This window comes from Dermacentor variabilis, chromosome 2, assembly GCF_050947875.1.
Source record: "Dermacentor variabilis isolate Ectoservices chromosome 2, ASM5094787v1, whole genome shotgun sequence".
In the NCBI taxonomy this organism is placed as follows: Eukaryota; Metazoa; Arthropoda; class Arachnida; order Ixodida; family Ixodidae; genus Dermacentor; species Dermacentor variabilis.
In genome coordinates, this window is record NC_134569.1 from 112,575,485 (window position 1) to 112,598,017 (window position 22,533).

Sequence of the window (22,533 nt, forward strand, 5' to 3'; positions counted from 1 at the left end):
TAGTGCAATGTCCCCATAGAATAAATAAATAACTAACTTATATGAATAACCACCAACTAGACCAGCTTTCTGCCTTAAGCTAATCGAGAAGAATTTACAATTTTAATGCAACATTCTAACCGGTATAAAAATGCAAATGAAGCAAACTCTAATAGGATTAGTAGAGCTGCATAGTTCGTCCTCTTTGTTTACCCTTTTACACTTTTGCTATGCAAGTGCTTTACTTTCTGTATGATTGAAAAACGATTGAAAGTCTCCCCCATGAAATTACTCCGGTCACGACCGCTGGATTAAAAAAAAAAGAAGAAGAAAAGAGAAGGAGCGGCCGTGCTGTGTTTATGCTAAGTGTCTAGAAATATATATAGTTTGCTTTTTTGGTTACCCTTGCGCCCCTTGCGCTACACTCCGAGACCATAGCTGAGGGGGGGGGGGGTCGAAAGAAAAATACATTACGTCACTATATTCCGCCTACTTGCGCTTCGATGCACCCGCCCCAGCGCTCATAGAACTTCGGGGTACAGCAGTGTTCCGTTTTAGAAGGTTTTCGGGGCAAGGGCATCAAGGGTGTGATTCCATGGTGATTCCCAGTGATTCCGCCTAGCAGTCACATCAGCCGAGCATGGACGCTCGAAGATTCCAAAAGACGCAACGTCGTTATTCAATTGCTGCGCCCTGCGACCCTTCTCTGCAACGCTGGAGGTGAGCGAAGAGAAATGCTTTTGTTCGTGCGTACCCGTCACGGAATGATTCGGGTATGCATTGACCAGAATGGCGAAGATTCTGGAATTGTTTGGAAGATTCTTTCCTTTCCTAGAAACCCGAAAATAAGGCCTGTATACAGACCTTGGAAAATTACTTATAATTTAGATCATTTGTTGCACCAATGGTTGTACCTAATATCGTTTCACACTAGCACTTAATTATTTTGATCGCGATTAAGCTCGATCTGGATCGAAGTTCTCGACTGCGATTGGCTCCCTCGCGCAGATTGCGCAAAGGAGCCAGTCATGACCGAGAAATTCGATCCGCATCGGGGTTGATCGCGATCAAAAGTGCGCAGTACGTGTTACACCCGTATTTAACACCAACAGATATATATGGTGATTATGAAGGAGGAAAGAGACGCTTAAATTCTGCAGCCCATCAGGACGGCGCAGCGTCATAGGGAGAGGGGGAGTAGGAAGTAAAGAGGAAAAGAGAGTAATGGATCAGGGGGCTCGTCCGCACATGGCAGCAGAGGAGGCAGGGACAGGCAGGGGCAGGTGCGCTCAGTGGTATTCTGCTATCCCATAGCCTCCACTCCACTAACTCCACAAGGCTGTGTAGTGGCGGGAGATGGTAGCGGGGTGGGAACATCAGGAAGGCCCTGCAGTCTATATGCTCGGGTGACCCTCGAACGTTCCTGTGCTAGGGCCGGACAGGCGCATAGGTGGTGTTCGAAGGTCTCGGGATCGCCGCATCGTCGACAAGAGGGTGAAGCCACCAACAGATGCTTAGCTTCGATGTGTCGATCATTTGCCTGCATGAGGCGCCTTCTCCACTTTCCTGTGCAGTCGCCAACTGCGTGCGCCTCCTGCTCCTGCAAAAACACATATAGTTGGGCGAGTTGCTTCAGCATTGCAGGCGTGTAAATGCGTCTAAGACTGGGACGAAAGAAACGACAATTAAGACACGTAGCGGGCATCGTGCGACTTGTCCTTTCTTTCGTCTGCATGTCTCTTATAGACTCATATACACTCCTGCAATCTCATGCACTACGTGTACTCGTCTTGTCATTCAAAGCAATAAAATTAGAGCTGAACATAATTAAAATAAGTTAATCTGCAGAAAATCTGCAAGCAGGAGCATATATATATATGCTTCTGCATGCGTGTTATTTATACGTACCATGCACATTTTTTGCGGATGAACTTATTTTAATTATGTTCAGCTCTAATTTTATCGCTTTGAATGGCAAGACGAGTACACGTAGTGCATAAGATTGCAAGAGTGTATATGCGTCTTAAGAGACAGGATGAAAGATAGGACAAGTCGCGCGATGCGCTACATATGTCTTTTCTTTCGTCCTTGTATCTTTGGCGCTTTTACACGCCTGAAATGCTGAAGCAATTCGCCCAACTAGCTGTATGTGTTGCATAATATTATTTGCAAGATTTATATGGCAGTGCTCATTTTGAGGTGCAGATGAATTATGCAGCCTCAGCCCTCGTTCGCGCCTGCCATTTCATAAATTTCCTACGTTAACACTATATATTTCTGACCAGCAGAACCACTTTGAATGCATGCAGCTAGCTTCGAACGAAACCGTGCAGGCTGAAAAAAGCTCAAGCCATGGAATATTGGTGTTCCCCTTCAGAAAGGATGGAATGTGATCGACTGCTGGAATTCAGGTCACTGGGCACAGCTGTAAGTTGAAGTATAGAAAAAAGTAAAAGGCTGATATTTCTTACTTACTAACTTACATTTTCTCATTTTTAATACAGGCACACAAACATCGTGGCACTTAAAATTATAAGTTTGATAGTTGAACAATAGCGCATGCGTGACACTCAAGAAGAAAGGCTACCTTTAGATAAAATAGCTTTGTATTAAATATACCGAATACCATTTATTGCTCGTGTTGTACCACGTAACGGCGTCCTGCAGATTCTTTATGTACACTAGGGTAAAGACAACAAAGCGCTTTTTTTTTTTTAATTGAGTAGGTGTGCGGCGCAAGCGACAGAATCGGCGCCCCGAATGGCCCCGATTACATTACGCCCCGACGTTGGTCAGAGAATGGCGGCCGCTGTTGCAGCAGATGGCGCAGTTGTCCCCATCCTAATAAGCGGAGAGTAGTTTGAATTGATTCTGCGCATTAGAACTGGCGCCAAGATCAAGCGTTTGTGCCATAGTTTGTGCGATGCGCCGGTCCGACCTGAAAATTTGACAATAGTTTGATCTACTGATCTCCACTAAAGTAGAGGTCAGTTGTTTGATCTTGTGATCAAGCTTGCTAAGGCCACTCTGCCCGTGCTATGTTCACTTGTTGCTCCGGTTAGCTCAACGTTAGAGAATAAATCGAGAACCACTAATACAGGCGCAACCTTAGAAGACTAGCGTACCAACAATCCTCGCAGCTCCGAACACAGAAAATCGGCAAGGTGAGTTTATTTGTCAGTTTACTTCAGTTTTAAGAAATAAAATATTGTTCTAGCCAGGTCTATCGCATGAAGTGGAGGGAACGGACGCAGATCCTTTTGCACTTGTGCACTCTCTTGTGCTTACGCCCTGGGCCCCTATTACTTTCGGGGACTCATCCTGACTTTCCTAACAGTGTGATTACACGTCACTAGACTGCGTACAGTGTCGGAAACGCTAAGTGATCGACTGCGAATATTATTCGGGTCTTCCTGAGTAAGCAAATAAATAAATAAATAAACAGATAGAAGTATGCAATATCAACTTGTCCGACCCAACGTCCGATCTGCCTCTGTGCTATTTCACACGATGTGGCCAACGCATCTGGGAGAGTGTTGTTTAGCGCACGAGCTAAGCCGGCGTTATAAATGTAATTTACAGCTTCCATCCTCCAACATTCACCGCAGTTTGATTGCTTGAGCCTGAGTAAACAGCGCCATAAGGTCTGCAGTAGTCGGTAACGTAAACTGCACTCCGAACGGCCCGAAAGTTTCCAATCGCGCTTTTGACCGTTGGGAGGATCTAGAAACAGTTGCCTAGTTTTAAGATAGCCACAGCAACGCTTGTGTAAGAAACACCGCACAAGAAGTAAAGAAAGTGTGCCTGACAGTCTTCATTTTCTCAGTATTATTGCTTTGCATTTGGCACACTAGCGAGAATGCAAGGGTGCAGCTTTAAGTTTATCTAATGATCAGAAACTTGTGGAAACTTGTCAGGCATCTAAATTTTTACCTTATGGCGAATGTGGTTGTTTGCCTATCGGCGACAGGCCGGGATTGACTGGAGTGTTGACAGCGGGATGCGGAGGGAATCATTGTTGGTCGTCATTGAGCAGCGTGTGCCACACAAGTGGTCCGGGCTAGTCCAGCTATACAAAAAACAAGAGGTTTCCAATAAGTTGGCGTGCTAGAACTGCCTAGCGCACATGCACTGTCCATCTCAACCAGAACTATGGCCACTTTGAGATCCCCTGCATAAGCATATTTGGTTGGAGCCAATATGAAGGCAATAAGTCATGCGGAGTGTTACATGCACTGTGACAATGAGCATTCACTCCTAATGAGATTTTGTCCTACTGCAGTCATAGAAATGTCATAAGAATTTGCCACCTGTACAAATGACAGTATCATAAGCTTTCTGCTTTTTGAGCAAGAGCAGGAGCATTGTAAACTCTCGCGTGGCAACAGCTATGCTATGAAGGTGTAGTTGAACGTATTGTGTAACACTCAGGACAGCTCAGCATTGACAGTTGCAATTGACATTCAGGAAGAAGCCCTTTGGCTGGTGCATGTAGTGCTATATATGTCGATAAAAAAGTTCCCCAAGAACACGAAAAGTGCTAGAAAGGATTGCAGAGTCAGCAGCCAACTGTGCACTTTGCTGGCGTGCAGATCTGGGAATAAAGCCTACTGCTCACTGGATTTCCTTTTTGGTTTTTTTTGGCCTGCAACTGGTATTGGTTATTTTAAACATTGCACATCATTTCAATCTAGGCAAAGGTCCATAACAGGTATCATTGTAAAAAATAAACTTAATGAACAGATTGGAATTCTCAAAGCAAGCTACATTATGAAAGATGTCATATTTCTTGGTTAAATTTTACTGCTTGGAGCTTTTTAACATGTACCCTTTGCTTGGGGCTCAACTTGTTTTGCACTCCTCATTGAAATGTTGCTGTGGAAGTTATGAAGTGAGCCCTCTGTAGTAACCACTGTTAGGCAGCAGCTGAAGATGAATAAAAAGAAGTGCAGTGGAGCAGAATGTGTGCCCAAGCAATGTCGCAAAGGTTCAGAAAAAAAAATTTTGGGCCACGTTTCTCAGTTCTCATCTCTGCCTCGTCCATTGTAGCTAAAGTGGTGATCCTGTCGAACATGCTGGCAGCCTAGGGTGGTGAACAGCACGCATGCTGCCAGTCACATGAATTCCACAGCCGCCTCGGCTGCCGGGCTCGCAGCTCGAATCGATTTCCTACGTTTCTGGTCCACTGACCCTGGCCGCTGGTTCCTGCAGGTCGAAGCATATTTTACTGTGCAATGGATCACCCTTGAGCCACCACTGTAGCTATGACTGTTAAGGCAGAGATGAGAACTGACAATCGTGGCAGAACGTTTTTTATTGAACCTTTGTGATGTTGCTTGAACATAAATTCTGTGCCACCGCACTTCTTTCCCTTCATCTTCAGCTACCACTTCGTGTTGGTTACTACATCTATCTCTTGTGCTCAGCAGCAGCACTCCTAAAAAGAGTCGCTATGGGGGGGGGGAGGGAGGGGGTGCAGTTCGTGATGCTCTCTACCACTAGTAATTGTAGAAATTGTGCAGTGTTAGTGGTAAAAAACATGAGCGAGGTTCATTTCTAGTAAATGAACATGTAAATCTATGCAGGTTTGAAACACAGTTAAATTAGAACTTCAGATAATCGAAACCAGTTTTGTACATTCTATTGAGGTCAGATAAACAAGTGTTAATTGTATGTTGTTTCCTGATTTCCTTTTAATATTGCACGCACAAGACTGCAATTCACTTCTATAAAGTGCTGCACTCCACTGTGTTCTTGTTCTAACATTGTGTCGTAAAAAGTGCTTTCCTTCCTCCCCCCTTCCCCATTAATATATCTTTAACTCGTTTACAAGTCATGCTAAATACTCCCAGACATAGTGCTGGCGATTGGCACCATGTTTGTAAGTGCGCACCATCATATGAGCCAAATAAAATTAATTAAAAAAAAGAAAAACAAGAAACTGCACAAAACTAACCTGTCAATGTTTACTGGCTGTCAAATTGCCAGCAAGCATCATTTTCTGTTAAGTATGGTAATACCTGCCCCCTTTTTTTGTTGCAGCATGTCAACCATTTTCGTAAGGTGCCAGCCCCAGAGGAGAGAGGTAGGGATGTGTGTCTGTGTTTGATGCATGATTTAAACTGTGTTCTTAGCGATTTAGGGGAAGGAGAAGGGGGAAGGGGGAGTATTCCTTTCTGTCAAGGGTTCTTTTGCTCTGCTGGAGTTGTGGTTTACAAGTGCAAATTACTTAAACTGCTATTTGTGTTATCGAAGGAGGTAGTTGACTTGCATGATTCACACTCCTCAGGACCATATCTTTAAATGAATTATCTGGAATTGAAGAACAGATGACCCAACAAATCCAACCACTCACTGTGTGAACACACATGAACAAAGGATCCTGTATAAAATGATGCATATGGAAGCAGATACAGAATACTTGTTGCAAAAAAGATGTGTCATTCACCAGTCGTAAAGTATTTAGAAATAAGTTGCCACTAGTTGCCTAATTTGCCAGCATTAGAGGCCTACAGGAACAATAAAGAAGGGCATTAAGTTAAGCGAGGTTATAAAGTCATTAAGGGTTGCTAAGTTAGCTATAGTCAAGCTAGTTAAGCTTCTGGAATACCAAAACAGGCAGTTCTATTGTGAATGGAGGCTTGGAAAGACAAACGCATGTAAATAAAAGGTAGGTGGTGGCCACCTTGTTGTTCCTGCACCAGCACTGGCAGCGTGTGCTTAAGATTAATTAATAATTTAAGGCGGGGTGAGACTTTGAAAGGTGGTACGGAATAATTGCCGTCAGAGGAGTCATGAACATGGTTGTGCTTTTAAAATTCTTTGTATGGCATCAGCTTTAGTTGCGCTATCTATAATTTACAAAATTAAAAAGAAGTCACAATTCAGTGCTTGTTATTCTGCATTTTCACATATGTGCAATTCTTTAATGTAATTATTATTTGCAGAACTTTCATATTTTGCAGATGAAAGGACAATAGTGTCCTACACAACTAGAACTATGTGGACAGCGACATTGTAGGAATATTGAAAAAGGCATCAAATAGATTCTTCACAGACGCAACATACTCTCCGAAGAGGGCTCACCGCCAGAAACAAACAAAAGAAGAGTGCACAAGAGTGTAAGAGATCCCCCTAGTGACTGTAAGACGCACTACATAGAAAAAGAAAGTTGCAAAGGCAAAACTTATGTCAAAGACAAGTTGTTTTTATGTGATGAAAGCTTCATACGAAATTGGGAGTTGATGGCAGGGCATGCCCACTTTCCGGTTGACGCAGCCACTGAAAATTAATTAGGTAAATAAATATTTTAAAAGTTGTGTTATATATTTTTTGAAAGCTGAAGACATGCCATCAAAAGAATGCACAATGCGAAAATCAATATTTTGGATTGCACAAAGTCTCACCCCACTTTACCAAGGTTTCCACTGCATTCTAAAAGAATTAAGTGTGATAGCAACCTAAAACATGCGAAAATATTTTGAAATTTGTTTACTTGCTTGTTTAGTGGTGCCATGCTTTGGCCATGAAATTAAGAAAGGGGAAACTGGTCCTTCATTTTCTCTACTACTAGTAATGTCTTCCTGCCAGATAAACTTAAATATAGTCCTGAAAGAGCACTTCACAAATCTAAAATGACATAGCGTTGCTCTTTAATCTTGCTTTTACAGTATTTTCTGTGCAAGTTATGTCAAGGCTATGCAGTAGTCTCTCTTCATATTTTTTTTTCTGAACTGGCTTTGACTGCAAAAGCTACATTATTTCTTAATGCTTCACCCATGGCAGTAGGATTTTTAAATTAAGCAGCCTTAAAAGAATACTGGCAGCATGTGTATATTATATTTTTGTTGTCATTAGGTAGCTGTTGACACTGCTATTATAGTATGAAGTCAGAGTTCTAGTATGGAACGAATGCACACCTGCCAACTCTCCCAAATTTTTTTTCAATATTCACGAATTTAGAGTTCTATGATTTTATGAGCGTCATGTTAAGCTCTCGAAAATTAAATTGTATTCACAAAAATGTTTCAAAGGTTCTGAAAAATCAGGTGGCGCAAGTGCGCAAAAAAAAGAAAAAAGATTGTATTGGCACCTGTGCCACCCTGTTGTGTCAGCCTAAGGTGCCGTATGAACGAAAGAGTACTTGCTTGAGCAAGCCTATTTCGACAAGTTCCTCAAGCAGGTGAAATTGGCAACAGCAAAGTCTCTGAAAAAGTCACTGTGTGTGTTGCTTGTCGGTATGTGCTGTTTAATTTTAAATTTGCTGCTGCTTATGCGGTGCAAATAAAGGCAAATGATCATTAACAAAGTGCACATGTATGCCACAAAATGTGTGTGCTCAGGAGAAACATAGTAAAAATACGTGCTATACCACTGTCCCTTCTGTAATGTTCACAAAGTTTTTACAAATCCTAATGTACACAGGTTTGCAGGCATGCAATGAATAATGAATCACACGATCAGATCAAGATGCATGGTAAATCCAAAAATGTCTTCGGCAGAAGCTGGCCTCAGCCGAAGTTGCTGCAGTCAGAAGTGGTAATCGTGTGACATCACAAATTAGTGTGGTCCTTGCCAGCAAGCCCAACTGGGTGGTGAGTGCAGGCCACGCTGTCAATCCTTGACCAAATGCTGAGCACACATGTTATCTCCTGCGCTGCCAGATTGGCGATGGCCCTCCCATCCCACTCTGCAGTCTTTTGCACTCAACATGAGATGCACCTCGATTAGACAGCCATCTGCAGTTGCTTCTGTGGATGTGCAGGGCATTGCCCCCACTTTCTCCTTCCTTATGTCCCACTTTTACAGCAAATGGGTGCTTAACTTTGGCAACACAGTCATAGTGCGGCCTTCATCAAAAGCATCAGGCTGTCTGGTGCGTGCTTCGGTGACTGCAACCACACCTGATTGCTGTTTTGTCAAATGTAGCCTGCTTGATGCCTGAAGCCACACTGCACTTGATACTGATTTTGAACTGACTGTGTTAAAGGGGATGTAAATGGTTAAGTTGTTACATACTGGGGGAATGGGGCTTCATACGGAACTGGCAGGTATTCAATGAAAAAGAAGAAATGAAAACAATATAATTTTGGCTTCAGCAATGGAGATGGGGCATTCAGCAGTCTGCCATTTTAAACGAAATAACTGGCCAATCTCTAAAACTGAGCGACTACTTTGTTATGAGTGATTGATACATGCCACAGTTGTGTGCCTCTGTTTGCTTCATATGTTTGTGTACTATAATATAATTTGCTGCAAGTGATGTGGTTGCTGCAAGATACACTGTTGCTTTCTCTTGCCATAGAACCCATTATCAGAAGTGTTTACACTGCACAATTATTTTGTTACAGTCTCAGCTGTTGTTCAAAAACCTGGAACTACTGCACATAGATCCCCTACATGGTGCCAGATTTGAAGAGTAAGCACACCATAACATCTTTTAATATCCTGAAACACATTGTAGGGTAGCAAACTGGATCTTCCCGTCTGATTAACCTCCCTGCCTTTCCCCTTTCTTGTCTTATGAAACACATTATAGTTTTCATCATCAGAATTGTCAAGTTTCCTTGTTTGAGCATTACAGTGCAATCATACCATTTGGGACTGAAACTATCTGGTGTCTTTTAGTGTTGTATTTGTATTGGATAGTTGTATTTGTTTGTACATTTGTGTACCACGTAGTACACACTATTTCATTCCGCTCTGGAATACACCTTTCTATGTTAATTATCAGGAGCTTGGATAATGCAACACTGAATAGCTTACAATTCTCTACAAGCTTATGCTTTCATATGCTGGGAGATATACATGCAACAGTCATTTATCTACATTTTTTTTTAGAATCTTTAAAAAAACTAGACACACAGAAGGGTAAGCCGGTTTGTCATCCAGCTGTCACCACGCGTGCTATATAATTTTTGTCAGTAGAACATTTTATGATTGGTGTACAAGGTATCGAAAGAAAACTTTTGAGATGCAAGACGACGTTTAATGTTTGACTTATCCTATGCACTGTTAATGTGCTTTCATCCACATTAGGCCAGAGAGGTAGCATTGTTTTACCGCAGGTTTCTCCCAAGAATCTTGAAGTTTCAGTGTGTACTGAAAACACTGCTAACGAGGCAAGACTTTTGAGATTTGTTTGAATCAACCAGAACTTGAAGTGATTCAAGCTTGAATTATTTCATATATACTGCATTGGACATGAGATCCACAAGGTTGCCAGCAATCTCAGGTTATGTACTTATTTATTCACAAGTGCGATTAAAACTATGTGTATAGTATGTGGTAGCAAAACACAGAAAGTAAAAACAAGTGCATGTGAGCTGCCCCTTTTGTCACGCCCTTTCTTTCTTGCTCATATGATGTAGTTTTGACACTCGAGTGATTCCAAATTTAGATGACTGCACAGCTGCACTGCACGAAGCATTGACATATTTTGTGTGTGCAAATGATGCGAGTATGTTTTGAAGGTTGTTACTGGCCACTTCGCATTTCCAGAATACTGAATTGCACTTGAGTTGGCCACAAATTTTGTGCAATTGACTCTTGCTTTTATCTTGCTTAACCAGGGAAGACTTCCGAGGCAAGAATGCTTCCACCACCGTCCGACACGTGCTTCATGGCCTCTACTGTGCCTATGACAAGAAGGCAGCGCAAAAAAAGTTGAAGTAAAATATTTTGCTTTACTCAATCATGTAGTGCAATTTGCAAGCTAACTTAGCAAGGGGTCACCTTAGCTTAGATACCATATTTGTTCGAACTTATGTTCATATGCTGAAATGAGAAAATAAATAGTAATGTAATAATTTTAATAATAGTAATAACCAAATTCCTTGGATGAGAGCTGACTAGAATATTATGCAATGTTCTGTGAACAGATGGCTTTATTATTTTATGCATGAATGCCATGCCTCCTCAAATTTATTAAATGTTTTCTTGAAAACCTGTTGTTACAAGTAGTGCTTGAAAAAAAGGTAAATGTTGTGTTTTCATACCTTACTGCTTTGTACATCTTGGACTTGTTAGATTCAAATGTTTTAAACGATTTCAAAACATTCACTTTTTTTGTCACATCACTCATCATCGTCACCCACACCAGCAACACTTGATTGGTCATCACTTTGTTTGCCACACAATTGACTTCAGTTCTGTCCATTGCTTACGAAATGCACCACTTTAGGAAAGGTCACAAGGTGAGTCACAAGATAGCGCTCGTCCTGTTTGATTCTAGTCTCCATCTGTGTCACTTCAAGCTACAATTCAAAATCATGTCACAAGATGAGTCAAAGCTAGAATGACTTGTCCATTTTGCCACCTATCCTTAAGATGCATTCACACCAGTGATCGGCAGAGGTCACACAACCAATTGCGAATGCTGACCAAGGAGCGAGTCACGGTGACCGTCGTTTTTACTGGTAAGCACAACCTGCACATCACCGTGCTGAAGTCTCACAATTGGTGACATCTGTGTCTGTTTGCACTGCCATCGTCATGTAAATTAAACACCATTGTATACTGATGTCCTGCTCCTATGCCACTGATGGGTTCAGTTCTGTGACAGCAGTGTGTTACTGACCTGACCTGAAATAGTTGCTTTTCGATCAAAGCAACCACTTGTGATCGGCCACTTTGTGACCAACTTAGCCACGCGACCTCTGCGAGTCGTTAGTGTGAATGAGGCCTTAATGGCGTGTCGTTGCGATTCTCAGGTTTAGCAGATGGACCTTGTCAGTCAGCCAATTTGTATAGTGATGGGGCTGTAGTCCTTTATCATATTGTTAAAGTGCACATGATTAACGCTTACAACATGTAGAAGCCTCAAGCCCCCATAATACAAAACCTTGAATCACACCCTTAAATCTAAAGCTTTTGTCTCAAATATTTTGTAATGTATGATATGCTAAGATTTGAATAAATACAGCACGTTTATGTGTGGGCTCATGCAGGAATGTCTGGCCAGTCAAGCCTGGGGAGCCTGACAAAGAATTTCGTGCAGTGATTGTTACCTGGATCTCAACGCTGCAAGTAAGTAGGATGTCCATCATTGAGTGCTTGAAACACTCATCTCAGCTGTGACCAGACACAACATAACAATAACACTGGCTCTATACTCACCCTCCCCTATTGTCAGTAATATGATTTGCAGATGAACCGAATTTATGGTGCCTTTATTTATTGGATATCACCACAAGCAGTACCTCAGAGGAGTGGGTTACTGTATAGGTATTTACCACCGTTGCTGTACATTTTTAGTTGCCAAGTCATTTGGATATACTTGGACAGTTGGATAAACTGACAGCTCACAATAAAAGGCCATTTTCAGGCAATTATTGTTCATAAACATCAAGCCTTGCTGTGATTGTGCGAGAAGTTGGTTTGCCCATCTGTTTTGACAAAGTTACTGTAATGCAGTAGTTATAATGCAGGAAATTAGTCATTGAGCAGATAGCGTTCATTTGCTTGCGTGCTGGGAATTATAAGAGGATTGGGCATAGAAAGAATGGGTTATTTTTGCAGTCTTTACTTCTGCAGCAGGGGATGACTAATGCAGTGCAAAAAAATTACTGACTCAAGAAGATGACATGAACACGTCAGTGTAATTATATTTTACTCTTGTGCCCATGTTGTCTTTAAGCTACACAAATACTAATCTAATATGATGTACCAACGAGCCTGATTTGCAACTCTGGGGCCCTATAACCTAAAACTATTCCAATCTGTTTTTATTCCAAATTGGCCATAAGCCTTCCTGATCGGTCACAATGGTTCGGGTTCAGCCCGTATGGGCAGGCGCCACACCCATATGGCTAAAGTCCGAGCCATTTTCACCTATCACGCAGGTCTGATGGCTGATTTGGAATAAGAACAGATTGGAATAGTTTTACATTATACCAACCTTGGTCACTGGTATGGGTTTAGTGAAGTTTATATTTAAGTTGAATTTGTTCCTCTGCGATATCTCCACCTCATGAATACAATTTTGTCAGGAAAAATTAGCTAGCTATGGTGGTAAGAATGAAACGACTGTACAATATTTCAGTGACAAAGTGTACTAGACATAGCGAACAGGCATTTTTAAGGCCTGCAACTAATGTTGCCATTTTCCCTTGCATATCCTTCTGATAAAACAGCACCCAAAGTGATCTCCTTGCTCATAAAATGAGAAAGAAGGTCAAATATGCTGAGCTGACATTCTTAAGTTGCGTAAGTTCTGAATATCATGGTAGAGACCCTGCAAGTACTACTAGAAAAAGAAGTGTCTGAACTCGTGGTCCTATACTCGCGGACAACTTTCTGTGGCTGTGAGGGGAAAGCTACAAGCGCACCAGTCTTAGGGGGGTCTTAGCTACGAGCGCACCAGTCGCCAGTCATCTGCAAGCCTTCATGGAGTGTAGATCGAGTTTAAGGTGAACCCTTTTCAATGTGCCTTGTCATCTGCGCAGTGAATTGTTTGTTAAAACAGCGTTATGCAGTGAAGTTTTGCATCACACTGGGTAAAACTGCGAGGGAGACCCATGATATGATCAAGACTGCTTATGGGAGTGATGCCATGGGTCGATCAAGTGTTTTTGAGTGGCACAAATAGTTTTGGGAAGGAAGAGAGCAAGTTGAAGATGGGCAACGGTCAGGATGCCCTTCAACGGCAGAAAGTGATGAAAACTTATTGAAAGTGCGCAATCATTTAACTCTGACTGTAGATTAAGCGTGCAGATGATATCAGAACAGTTAAACTGACCAATAACTGCTGTGCACGAAATTGTGACCGAAAACTTCGGATTGAGAAAAGTTTGTGCAATTGGTGCCAAAGGTGTCAACCGATGAACAAAAACAAAGACGTCTTGTGATTTGTCAAGAACTTCTTGATTGTGTTTGTGACCATCCAAATTTTCTCGACAGTGTTGTCACCGGAAACGGGTTGGGGCTTTTTAAGGATGACCTCGCGACAAAGTGCCTATGCTCTGAATTGCACACCTCCGCCTCACCTCACCCAAAAAAAGCTTGCATGAGCAAATTGAAAATGAAATTGATGTTGGTTGATCATCTTTCTTGACGGAAAAGGAGTGGTTCACAGAGAGTTTGTACCACCTGATCAGACTGTGAATGCCACATTCTATGTGGCAATACTTGAAAGACTGAGAAAACGAGTCGCTCGCCGTGTCCGTCCAGAAATCGCTGGATCATGGAGGCTCCATCGAGACAGTGTGCCGAGCCACACCACCTTTGCTGTCATGGACTTCCTGACCAAACATGGCATCACACTGCTTCCCCAGCCACTCTGCAGCCCAGATTTCGCTCCTTCAGACTTTTTCCTCTTCACCTGACTGAGAAGGGTCATGAAAAGACAGCACCATTGCTTGGTCCAGGCCATTCAAGAGGCAAAGGGAGCTGAAGAACATTCCAGTTTCTGCATTCCAGGGAGCCTTCAGTGATTGCAAAGTTGCTGGAAACGCTGTGTTGATGCAGAAGGGGCATATTTTGAAAACTATTAAGTTTATGTGTCAAAATTGTGGATAAATTAACAAAAAAAAGTTCAGTCCTGCTACTTTTCAGACAAACCCTGTAAGACCAGCCACACAGTCAAACCTTGTTATAATGAAATGGGTTTTAATGAGCTAATTTATATAATGAAGTAATCATAATACCGTTTGTAACTCACATAGAAAGCCATGCATTTAAAATCTCATTTTAATGAAGCAAGTATTTTCTTTAAAATAGACATAACCAATCTTTTTTTAGTTCAGAATGAAGGTCTGCTGATCATCTTGAGTATAAATCTGAGGGTGTGCGACAGTGCTTGCGACTTGTCTCATACGGTTGTTCAAAGCTCCCTTGAGCTGTTGGCTATCTGGTAACACCGAAAACCGTCCAAGCTGCTGAGTCAGTGGCCATGCATGCGCTCTTCCGCGGCTGCTTCGCATTGCAGTCTACCAGTACTGCTGACTCCTGCACTCTCCTGCACTTGTGTTTAGTTGGGTGTGTCATGGGCGAAGGTTGTGTGCTATTACACCAGAATATAGAGCAAACATTGAAACGCATGGCTTGCAGTATGAGGAGAAAAAGTGCTTCGGAATATGCTGCGCTATCCGACTGCAGCTGAAACAAATAGCTGTACGTGCATTGTAAGGGGTCTTCCACGTCCTGGGATTGTATTTCATAATGATCCATTGCATTTTTCATATATATTTCTTTCTTTGTCATCAGTTCAGAAGAAGCCAGGGCAGCTGTCACTGCCAGGGTCAGGCACTCAGCACAACGAACAAGAATAGAAAATGAAATGGATTATTTCAAAATATGACGTCGGCTCATGTTTTTAGCGATTGCTATGCTTATCAGTGTATCATAAAAGTTCCAGTAGAACACTGAAAGCCTTTCATTTCGTATGCAATGCTCGTTGCTGGATGCCACTGTAAAAAGACCTCCTTTTATCAACTATATGGACACTCCAGGCAAATTTTTGCCATCGTTGTAGCAGTGATGTTTCGTGTGAAGTCCAAGTGTGATAACATGCCATCATGCCCTGCACACCGTATGCTGTGAGTGTGAGGAAAAGCATGCGAGGGTGAGCTGGGAAGGATGGTGGCCTGATGTGCACTGTCTTCTTGTATGCCCAGTGTTGGAGGTAATGTAATCATGCGTGCAAGGGGGAGCAAGTGTGTTTCCTCTTGTAGCCCATGCGTGGCAACAAGATGAAATTAATTAGTTAATTAATTAGTTAGTTGAATTGAACTTAATTAGTTGAATGTTTACTGCACTTTATATGACTCGTAATACTACGAACTTTATTTCGTGTACTTGTCTAGTACCTTGCTAACGCTATCAATGCTTTAGAACTACGGCTTTCTTTGTTTGCTTAGAAGCATCCACTCACTTACAGCGACAGCTGTTGTATGAAATCAGAGGCTTGCAGTATTCAACTGGCACACTCACTATATGTTGGACTAGTTGTGCCATTACTTTTGCTCTCACAATGACGGTAAAGACAAATTAGTGTTGACAGCAGCATTAGAAAGAGCAATCAGCTCACTGATGAAGACAAAAAAGAAAACAATCTTTTGCAATCCTTCAGCTATTGACAGTGTGTTTTTCCATTGGCTTACCTGGTGGTTACCAACTGCACTCAACCTCCTTCCTTTCCTTGCGGCTAATGTCGGCCATGAGGGCAGACAACTGCTATAGTGATGTTATATAACATAGTAAAGTAAGTGCCACCCTTCCTTCAGCTTCATTTAGGGAGGTCCTGCTGTGCTTCAAGGATTGGAGTAGAATTATTGCGCCTATCCGTCTTGTGAATTTATAGAGGACATCAAGGTACACAGAAATGACTTCAAAAAACAAAGCAACGCACCAAATGTAAAACCTTGCAAACAAACTTAGATTGCGACAAGGAAACAGGGCTTGTTTGGCATTACCTTGAAAGCTGCCATGGAAGCAGTAAATAAACTTCCAAACTTTTGCTTCAGCAAAATATTTTCAGAAGAATGCGGGGTACTTATCGATGCTGTTTTGACTGCTGCTTACAGGAAAACCACACTGCTGCCCGCTTCCTTCAAGGATTCAGCGCAGCTCTCCTTCTGCGCCCAGGAACACCACAGTGCTCAATGTTCCTGACTGGGCTGTCCACCTTTGTGCTTCAAGACAGGCTAAAGGATAAAATAGACCTGGCCAATCACTTTAGTCATGAAGCTGTGAATCTAAATGTTATCAAGTTTGTTACACAGAAAAATAAGTCCACTTTTATCAATTTGCAAAAGCAACACAATGCAATTGAAGCAAACTATGCGGATGAGGAAAGGTTGGTCAGCATTTGTTACTTTGCGACTTCTTCCAAGCCTTTTATGTTTGTTCGTCTAGTCTGGCTCTCCTTAGCATGCTGCGTAGCATCTGGTTAGCATGCTGAAATGCCATGTAATCGAATAGAAGGCAAATTTTGCATGGACCAAGCAGGAGTGGGAATAAGCAAGATTTAGTACATAGTAAAGGGGCCATGACACCAAATTTTTGAGCTTGAATATGCATTGCACATTAAACCGTACATATCCCACAGCAAGCCGGCAAAGTTTGAGCCCATTTGGTGTGGTGGAAAATTTGTATTTGAATTCTTTTATATCACTGTTGAACCATGCAGCTGTGTGGCAACACAGATGCATGATGAAATGAAGTGTGTTTGGCCATTAGTTCTGCATGGTCAATGTGCATGGTATACCCGTAGTTTCGTATTCGAATGCATGTATCAACAGTGAGCCTGACATAGTTTCTGCAGGCCCAAAATAGTTTTTGTTTGTTTGTTTGCGTTGTTTTTATTTTGCAAGTGGAAGAATTCTGGGCACAATGTGATTGTGACACCTTTGCTGTGCTATTGGGTGCCAGAGTGTGCCGAGCTATAAAGGCCAACCCACATGTATGCTTGCCGGCGTGCCTACACATGCGCAGATTGTGTGGGACAGATTGTATGCATCCACATGTGGTGCAAGCACAGGTATCTATTCCAGACATATATCGGTGCTTGGCTGCTTTGCGTTTCTGCGCACCTGGCTATGCAGATACCGTTAGCACTTGGTGAGGCAGGTTTATGTCATGCGAGAGAATGCGCTTTTTCTTACATTTTGAGCTGATATAATGACTCTAGAAATAAAACAGTTGTATTTAGCAATATTTCAGCGTTTTGAAGCACTGTCAGTAACAAAGTACGAAACGATGTCTTTCAAAATGGGTATGAGTGATCCAAGCAGGCATGCACTGGATTGGTGCGTCTCTTGTAGATGCAAACTGTAATTTCTCGTGAGGCGCGGCAAATACAAGGTGTTAGGCGTGAGCTTACGTGCCTCAGCAACCACACATGTGGTCTGGCCTTAAGACCCTGGCGAGGCACATATGTGGTTTCTGAACGTTTCAGAGCAGACAACAGAGTAGTGCTCATGCAGATCAGCCATGCCAAAATGCCGATTACTGCTGGTGGGAGGGCCTCAGAGGCAGTGTATTCAAATTGAAATATTTGGTTAAAATGTGCGCTGAAAGCCCAGTTAGTTTGTGTGTAATTGTTTTGGCACCTTTGCTCTAAATTACAATGATAAACTGATAATAGTTTAATAACCATGTTATTGCCCCTTGAGTATTCAATACAAAATACCCATCTAATAATACCAGGTGCATGTTTTCTTTAAAACTGAACCAAATGTTTAAAAATTGCTTGTGTTAAATATATAGCACATTTATACTCCTGGAGCTTGATTACCTAAAGAAGCAGACATTATTTTCTTGAGAAGCTTAAATGCTTAATTCACTAATTAATCATATATTATTAAATTAGGTTTGTAATTAATTACTTTATGGCACATGTTGCAATCTATAAATTATAGCCATTGGATATGCAAAATATATCCATATAAAACATTGTGAGGACTCCAGTTTGGAGATCAGTCTGCTAAAAATCTGCGGCACAATATATTAGTGTTAGTTTGTGCTTCAATGCATGAAAAGGCGTTTTCGTTAAAAATGAAAATGGATCAACAGTGAATCCTTGCCTTAATTTTGATGGCACTTCTCTCAAAACTAGTGCCTTTTTCAAATTTTGTTCGAAGTGAATGCACCTTCAGAGCTCATTGGCTTGAAACATAGTTTGTATTTATTTTTATTTATTTGTTTAAGAATACTTACAACCTTATCAGACATCATAACTGGAAGGGTACATAAAACATGTTTATAGATTCTGACAGCAAGCTGGCAAGAAGTGGGCAAATATGCCAGGAGCACAGGCATTAAAGAATGCGCATGCGCAATGCCATGTCTCGGAACCAGGCGCTTGGTTTGTCGGAGGGCGCAAGAATGCAGTCGGGCACATGCTCACAGATCCCATACTATTTGCCCCAACCTGTGCATGCGCGACATTTAGTGAAACACCTTTTTTCAAATTTGCGTGTGGGTATTACATGAAAGAGTGGGGGGGGGGGGGGAGGCCTTACATGAGTAGACACTGTTATTGTGACATCCGTGTCACCGATAGCAAGTTTTGTTACCTATAACTTGAACTAACTTGAGCAAACAACTTATTGAAGTTCTCTGAATTTCATTGAAGTATATTTTTATTTTACTTGTATGCATGCTCACTTGATCCTTAATTTTGTTTCCCCGTCTTATTGTTTCTGGCAGGCACTTGAAAGAATTGCTGTCAGACTTAAATATGTCACTGCGATCTTTGAGAGCTGAGGTGGAGAAGTAAGTTACCATTGCATTTATATTACTTTTTGTGCTGTTTTTAACCTGGGGTGGATGCTTGGCATCGTTCATATAGCTTCGACGTGACAGATAAAGAGGTACGAAGATTCCGTACACGAGCGCAGACTTGTAAGCAAGTTTTACAGCATCATTGTTGCAATGCACGTCGTTCATTGTTTCATGGTGACTTGTTGACAGTCAGCCCTATCCAATGCCTCCCTGGGAATTCACCAGCATTGCAACTAATAAGCCAACCAAGTTTTGATGCAGTGATATAACTGGTATCATTGACGAACACAATATCATCTACGTATCATGCACTAACACCTGCGAAGTGTATTTGGATGCTGCTATCTTAGCAGATGGCAGGAGGACATCATTCCTTAGTACTAGTACGCATTGTTTCATCAGCGCTGACTATCTACGGAAGCCAGCGCTCTAGTAATGGAACTTCAAGCCATCTATGATGCTGCACTAGATGTCACATGTAAGCTGCCTACAATCAGACAACTAGATATCTTTACTGATTCTTTAGAAGCTATTCAAGAACTCGACAAAGCTTACAAGGCGATGGAAATCTGCGAGATGATACACACTATGAACAGTAAAACAACTACTTGCGTCAGGGTACACTGCATTCAAGGCCGTTCTGTGAACCCTCACAGCATTGTGGCTGACCAGCAGGCACACTGCCTTCCTAATGCAGGTCGTCTCTCTATTCCCCTCCCACCTGAACCTCTTAACTCACTCCGAGCCCGTAAAAATTTTCTCAGGCAGAACATGTGCTCTTATGCCACCGCTTATGTCTGCTCCCTCGCCCTTCACCTTACTAGGGTGGAGGAAGTTGTGTTTAGGAGGCTTCGGACCGGGGTGGCCATTACAGCGGCTATAATCTCCGTGTGGAACTGGTTGCATTTAGCACTGTGTGCTACATGTCCATACAGCTCGGCCCCAGTGATGGAGGAACATGTGTACCACCTAATGTAGACGTGTTCAGGCTTACAGTCGGTACGCTGGCATTTCCTGCTGCAAACCGGCCTCCGCTACAGTGTCACAACCACCTATAATCGCTATGTGATAACAGATTTCACAAAACACTGCTTATATTCATACATAACATGGGCCTTGCAGCACATATATAATACACATACATGCATCAAAAGAAAAAAGAAAAAGCTGGCAGGAAATTTTTCCGCCGGGACTTACGGGATCCTTTGTTATACTAGTCCATGTGTTGTAGAGTCGTTCTTTGTAAAGGCATTTGGCTATATGTTCCACTTAGCATCAAGCGACAAAGAATGTACTATTGCTTGTTCTCAGCCTTTGCGTTGTCCTTCACATTTTCTTTCTTTCTTGACGTTTCTTAAACTTTGCACAATATCTTTATAGTATATATCCTCTATAAACAATATGAGAGGGCACATGAGTTGTGAATGCCTGCAAGTGAGCTGCTGGGAGCATTATTGTTTTCCTTTTCTTTCTTCCAGGTACGTGCCTGATGAGTCCTTTGAAAGGCTGACTATGGTGCGTTGCCTTCAGTGTTTACAAGCACAGCAGCAGACCACTGCAATCCATAGCTAACAAACGATTTTCTGAGATCTTGTCTTTACTACAACAGTGGTTAGAAGCTTGAAACTGGGTTTGCTGTGACCATCACTCCTTTTTTATACCGTCTTCATATTACTGTTGTCATTATCTTCAAGCCATCTCTACTTCTTTATCTCCGCCTTCACCATATGAAGAAGCAAAGCAAATCTTCGCTTACAAACCTCCTTTATCTGTTGACTTCATGTGACAGTGACTAAGAGAAATTGGGCCCCTCATTTCCCCTTTTTCTCGTTCACACACACACGCACGCATGCACGCGTGCGCACACGCACACTGTGTTTGTTTGTATTCAATCACCTAAGCATTGCAGAGGGGAGTGGGCTAACAACAAATTAATCTATTTCTAAATACTACTTGGCAAGAAGGAACATGTGGGAAAAATATCCACATGGCTATATATCACACCAAAAAAAAGTAACAAAAGAAGGCTGATAGCAAAGAACAACAAATATGTAATGCAAAATCATTAGAGAAATACGAATCACAGAAGCTCATAACTAAAATCAGCACTATCTAGTAAGGCAGCTAATCTAGTATAATAACTTAAAAAAAAAAAGCGCTAAGGGAGGAAATGTCACATAGAAGACAATACAGCTGTTCACTGCATAGAAAGGGAAGAAACCAGAAATGCCATGCCTTCATTTATGCAGTGTCATTGCTGGAAAAAGAAAGAGTATATGCTGCTGGAGCAACTTGCAATTGGGAGCTATATGCACTGACCACTTGGCTACAATAAAAATTCGAGCTTGGCTAGTTGTGTCGGATATTATGCATTACACAGACTCTGAGGAGGGTGGCATGTGCGCATGTCATATTTTAGAGGCTACAGACGGCAGTAGTGCTGTAACCGACAAGTGCGAAGTTGTGCACATTGCAAAATTAATCAGAAGATGGCGGTGTTTGCTGTGAGAGCCTTTTGCTGTCTTAGTAAAGTAGTTCAGAGCCAGAGGAATGTCTAAAGTGTGCTACTGACTTTTTTTTTTTTTTTCTTCCGAGAAGGGAGCAGGTGCTTTGATAGCAATTTTTAGCAGAGCTGTCTGTTTGACAGATGCTTAGTCAAGGTGTGCAAAGATTCCTTCATACTTGGCATCTGTCTGGCTGCTCTGCTAAACACACTGAATATTTCACATCTTTCTGTTTTTGTAAAGTATCGCACATTTGCCAGCGGAATGGTCATTATTGTTTAAAAATTTCTCGCGAGTTTTTGGCTGTTGATTTCGTAACATGAAGTAATTGACGGGAGTACTTGGCAAAAATATTGCTACGTACCTGTGGAGCGGTAGATAAATAAATGGTGTCTGTGTTGTTTTAAAGCTCTTTAATGGACACATGTAATGTTTTCCTTTTACTGCCTTTCAAGATCCATAAGGAACTACGTGATCGGAACGGACTTATTTCTACAAGAGTGGAGCAAATTGAAGACTACTGTGCGCTCCTGGTAAGTGTTGCACCATACATTGCTGTTGGCTTTGAGGTTTTTGTAGGGAGAGAGCCGGTGGCCTACATGGTAATTGGCCATACCAGATGCTCAAGCAGATGAGAGAGAACAAATTTGTTGAGAAATGGCAGAGAGGTCAGTCTGTGGAACTCCTCTCAAGCCTGCTTCTCTGGGCCTGGGGAAAGAGACAAAAATAGGTTCCTAGTGCTTGATGGCATCTCTCCAGTAAAGCTGATGGAAGTTTTCCTTGAAGATCCATCAAGCTAAAGTGCAGTAGCTGTGCGCAGCCATTG

General features: G+C 42.0%; 1 protein-coding gene across 9 annotated transcripts in view; it reads left to right on the forward strand.

Moving 5' to 3' along the window:
- The first annotated feature begins 407 nt into the window (after nt 1-407).
- The window catches only part of LOC142572571 (uncharacterized), an 89,274-nt gene continuing 67,148 nt past the window's right edge, over nt 408-22,533 (forward strand). For 2 of the 9 annotated variants that reach the window (XR_012826107.1, XR_012826106.1), the window contains exons 1-9: nt 418-699; nt 6,022-6,064; nt 9,330-9,397; nt 10,551-10,649; nt 11,928-12,006; nt 16,503-16,774; nt 19,129-19,194; nt 20,682-20,718; nt 22,163-22,240. Coding sequence is in view for 7 of the 9 variants with exons in the window: in XM_075681777.1 (XP_075537892.1) it covers nt 620-699; nt 6,022-6,064; nt 9,330-9,397; nt 10,551-10,649; nt 11,928-12,006; nt 16,503-16,774; nt 19,129-19,194; nt 20,682-20,718; nt 22,163-22,240 (822 nt within the window). In the remaining 2 variants the exon portion in view is untranslated. Of the gene's footprint in view, nt 700-1,384; nt 1,474-2,765; nt 3,144-6,021; nt 6,065-9,329; nt 9,398-10,550; nt 10,650-11,927; nt 12,007-16,502; nt 16,775-19,128; nt 19,195-20,681; nt 20,719-22,162; nt 22,241-22,533 lie in introns of those variants that run through there. The other 7 variants (XM_075681777.1, XM_075681780.1, XM_075681781.1 and 4 more) reach the window with 7 other exon arrangements.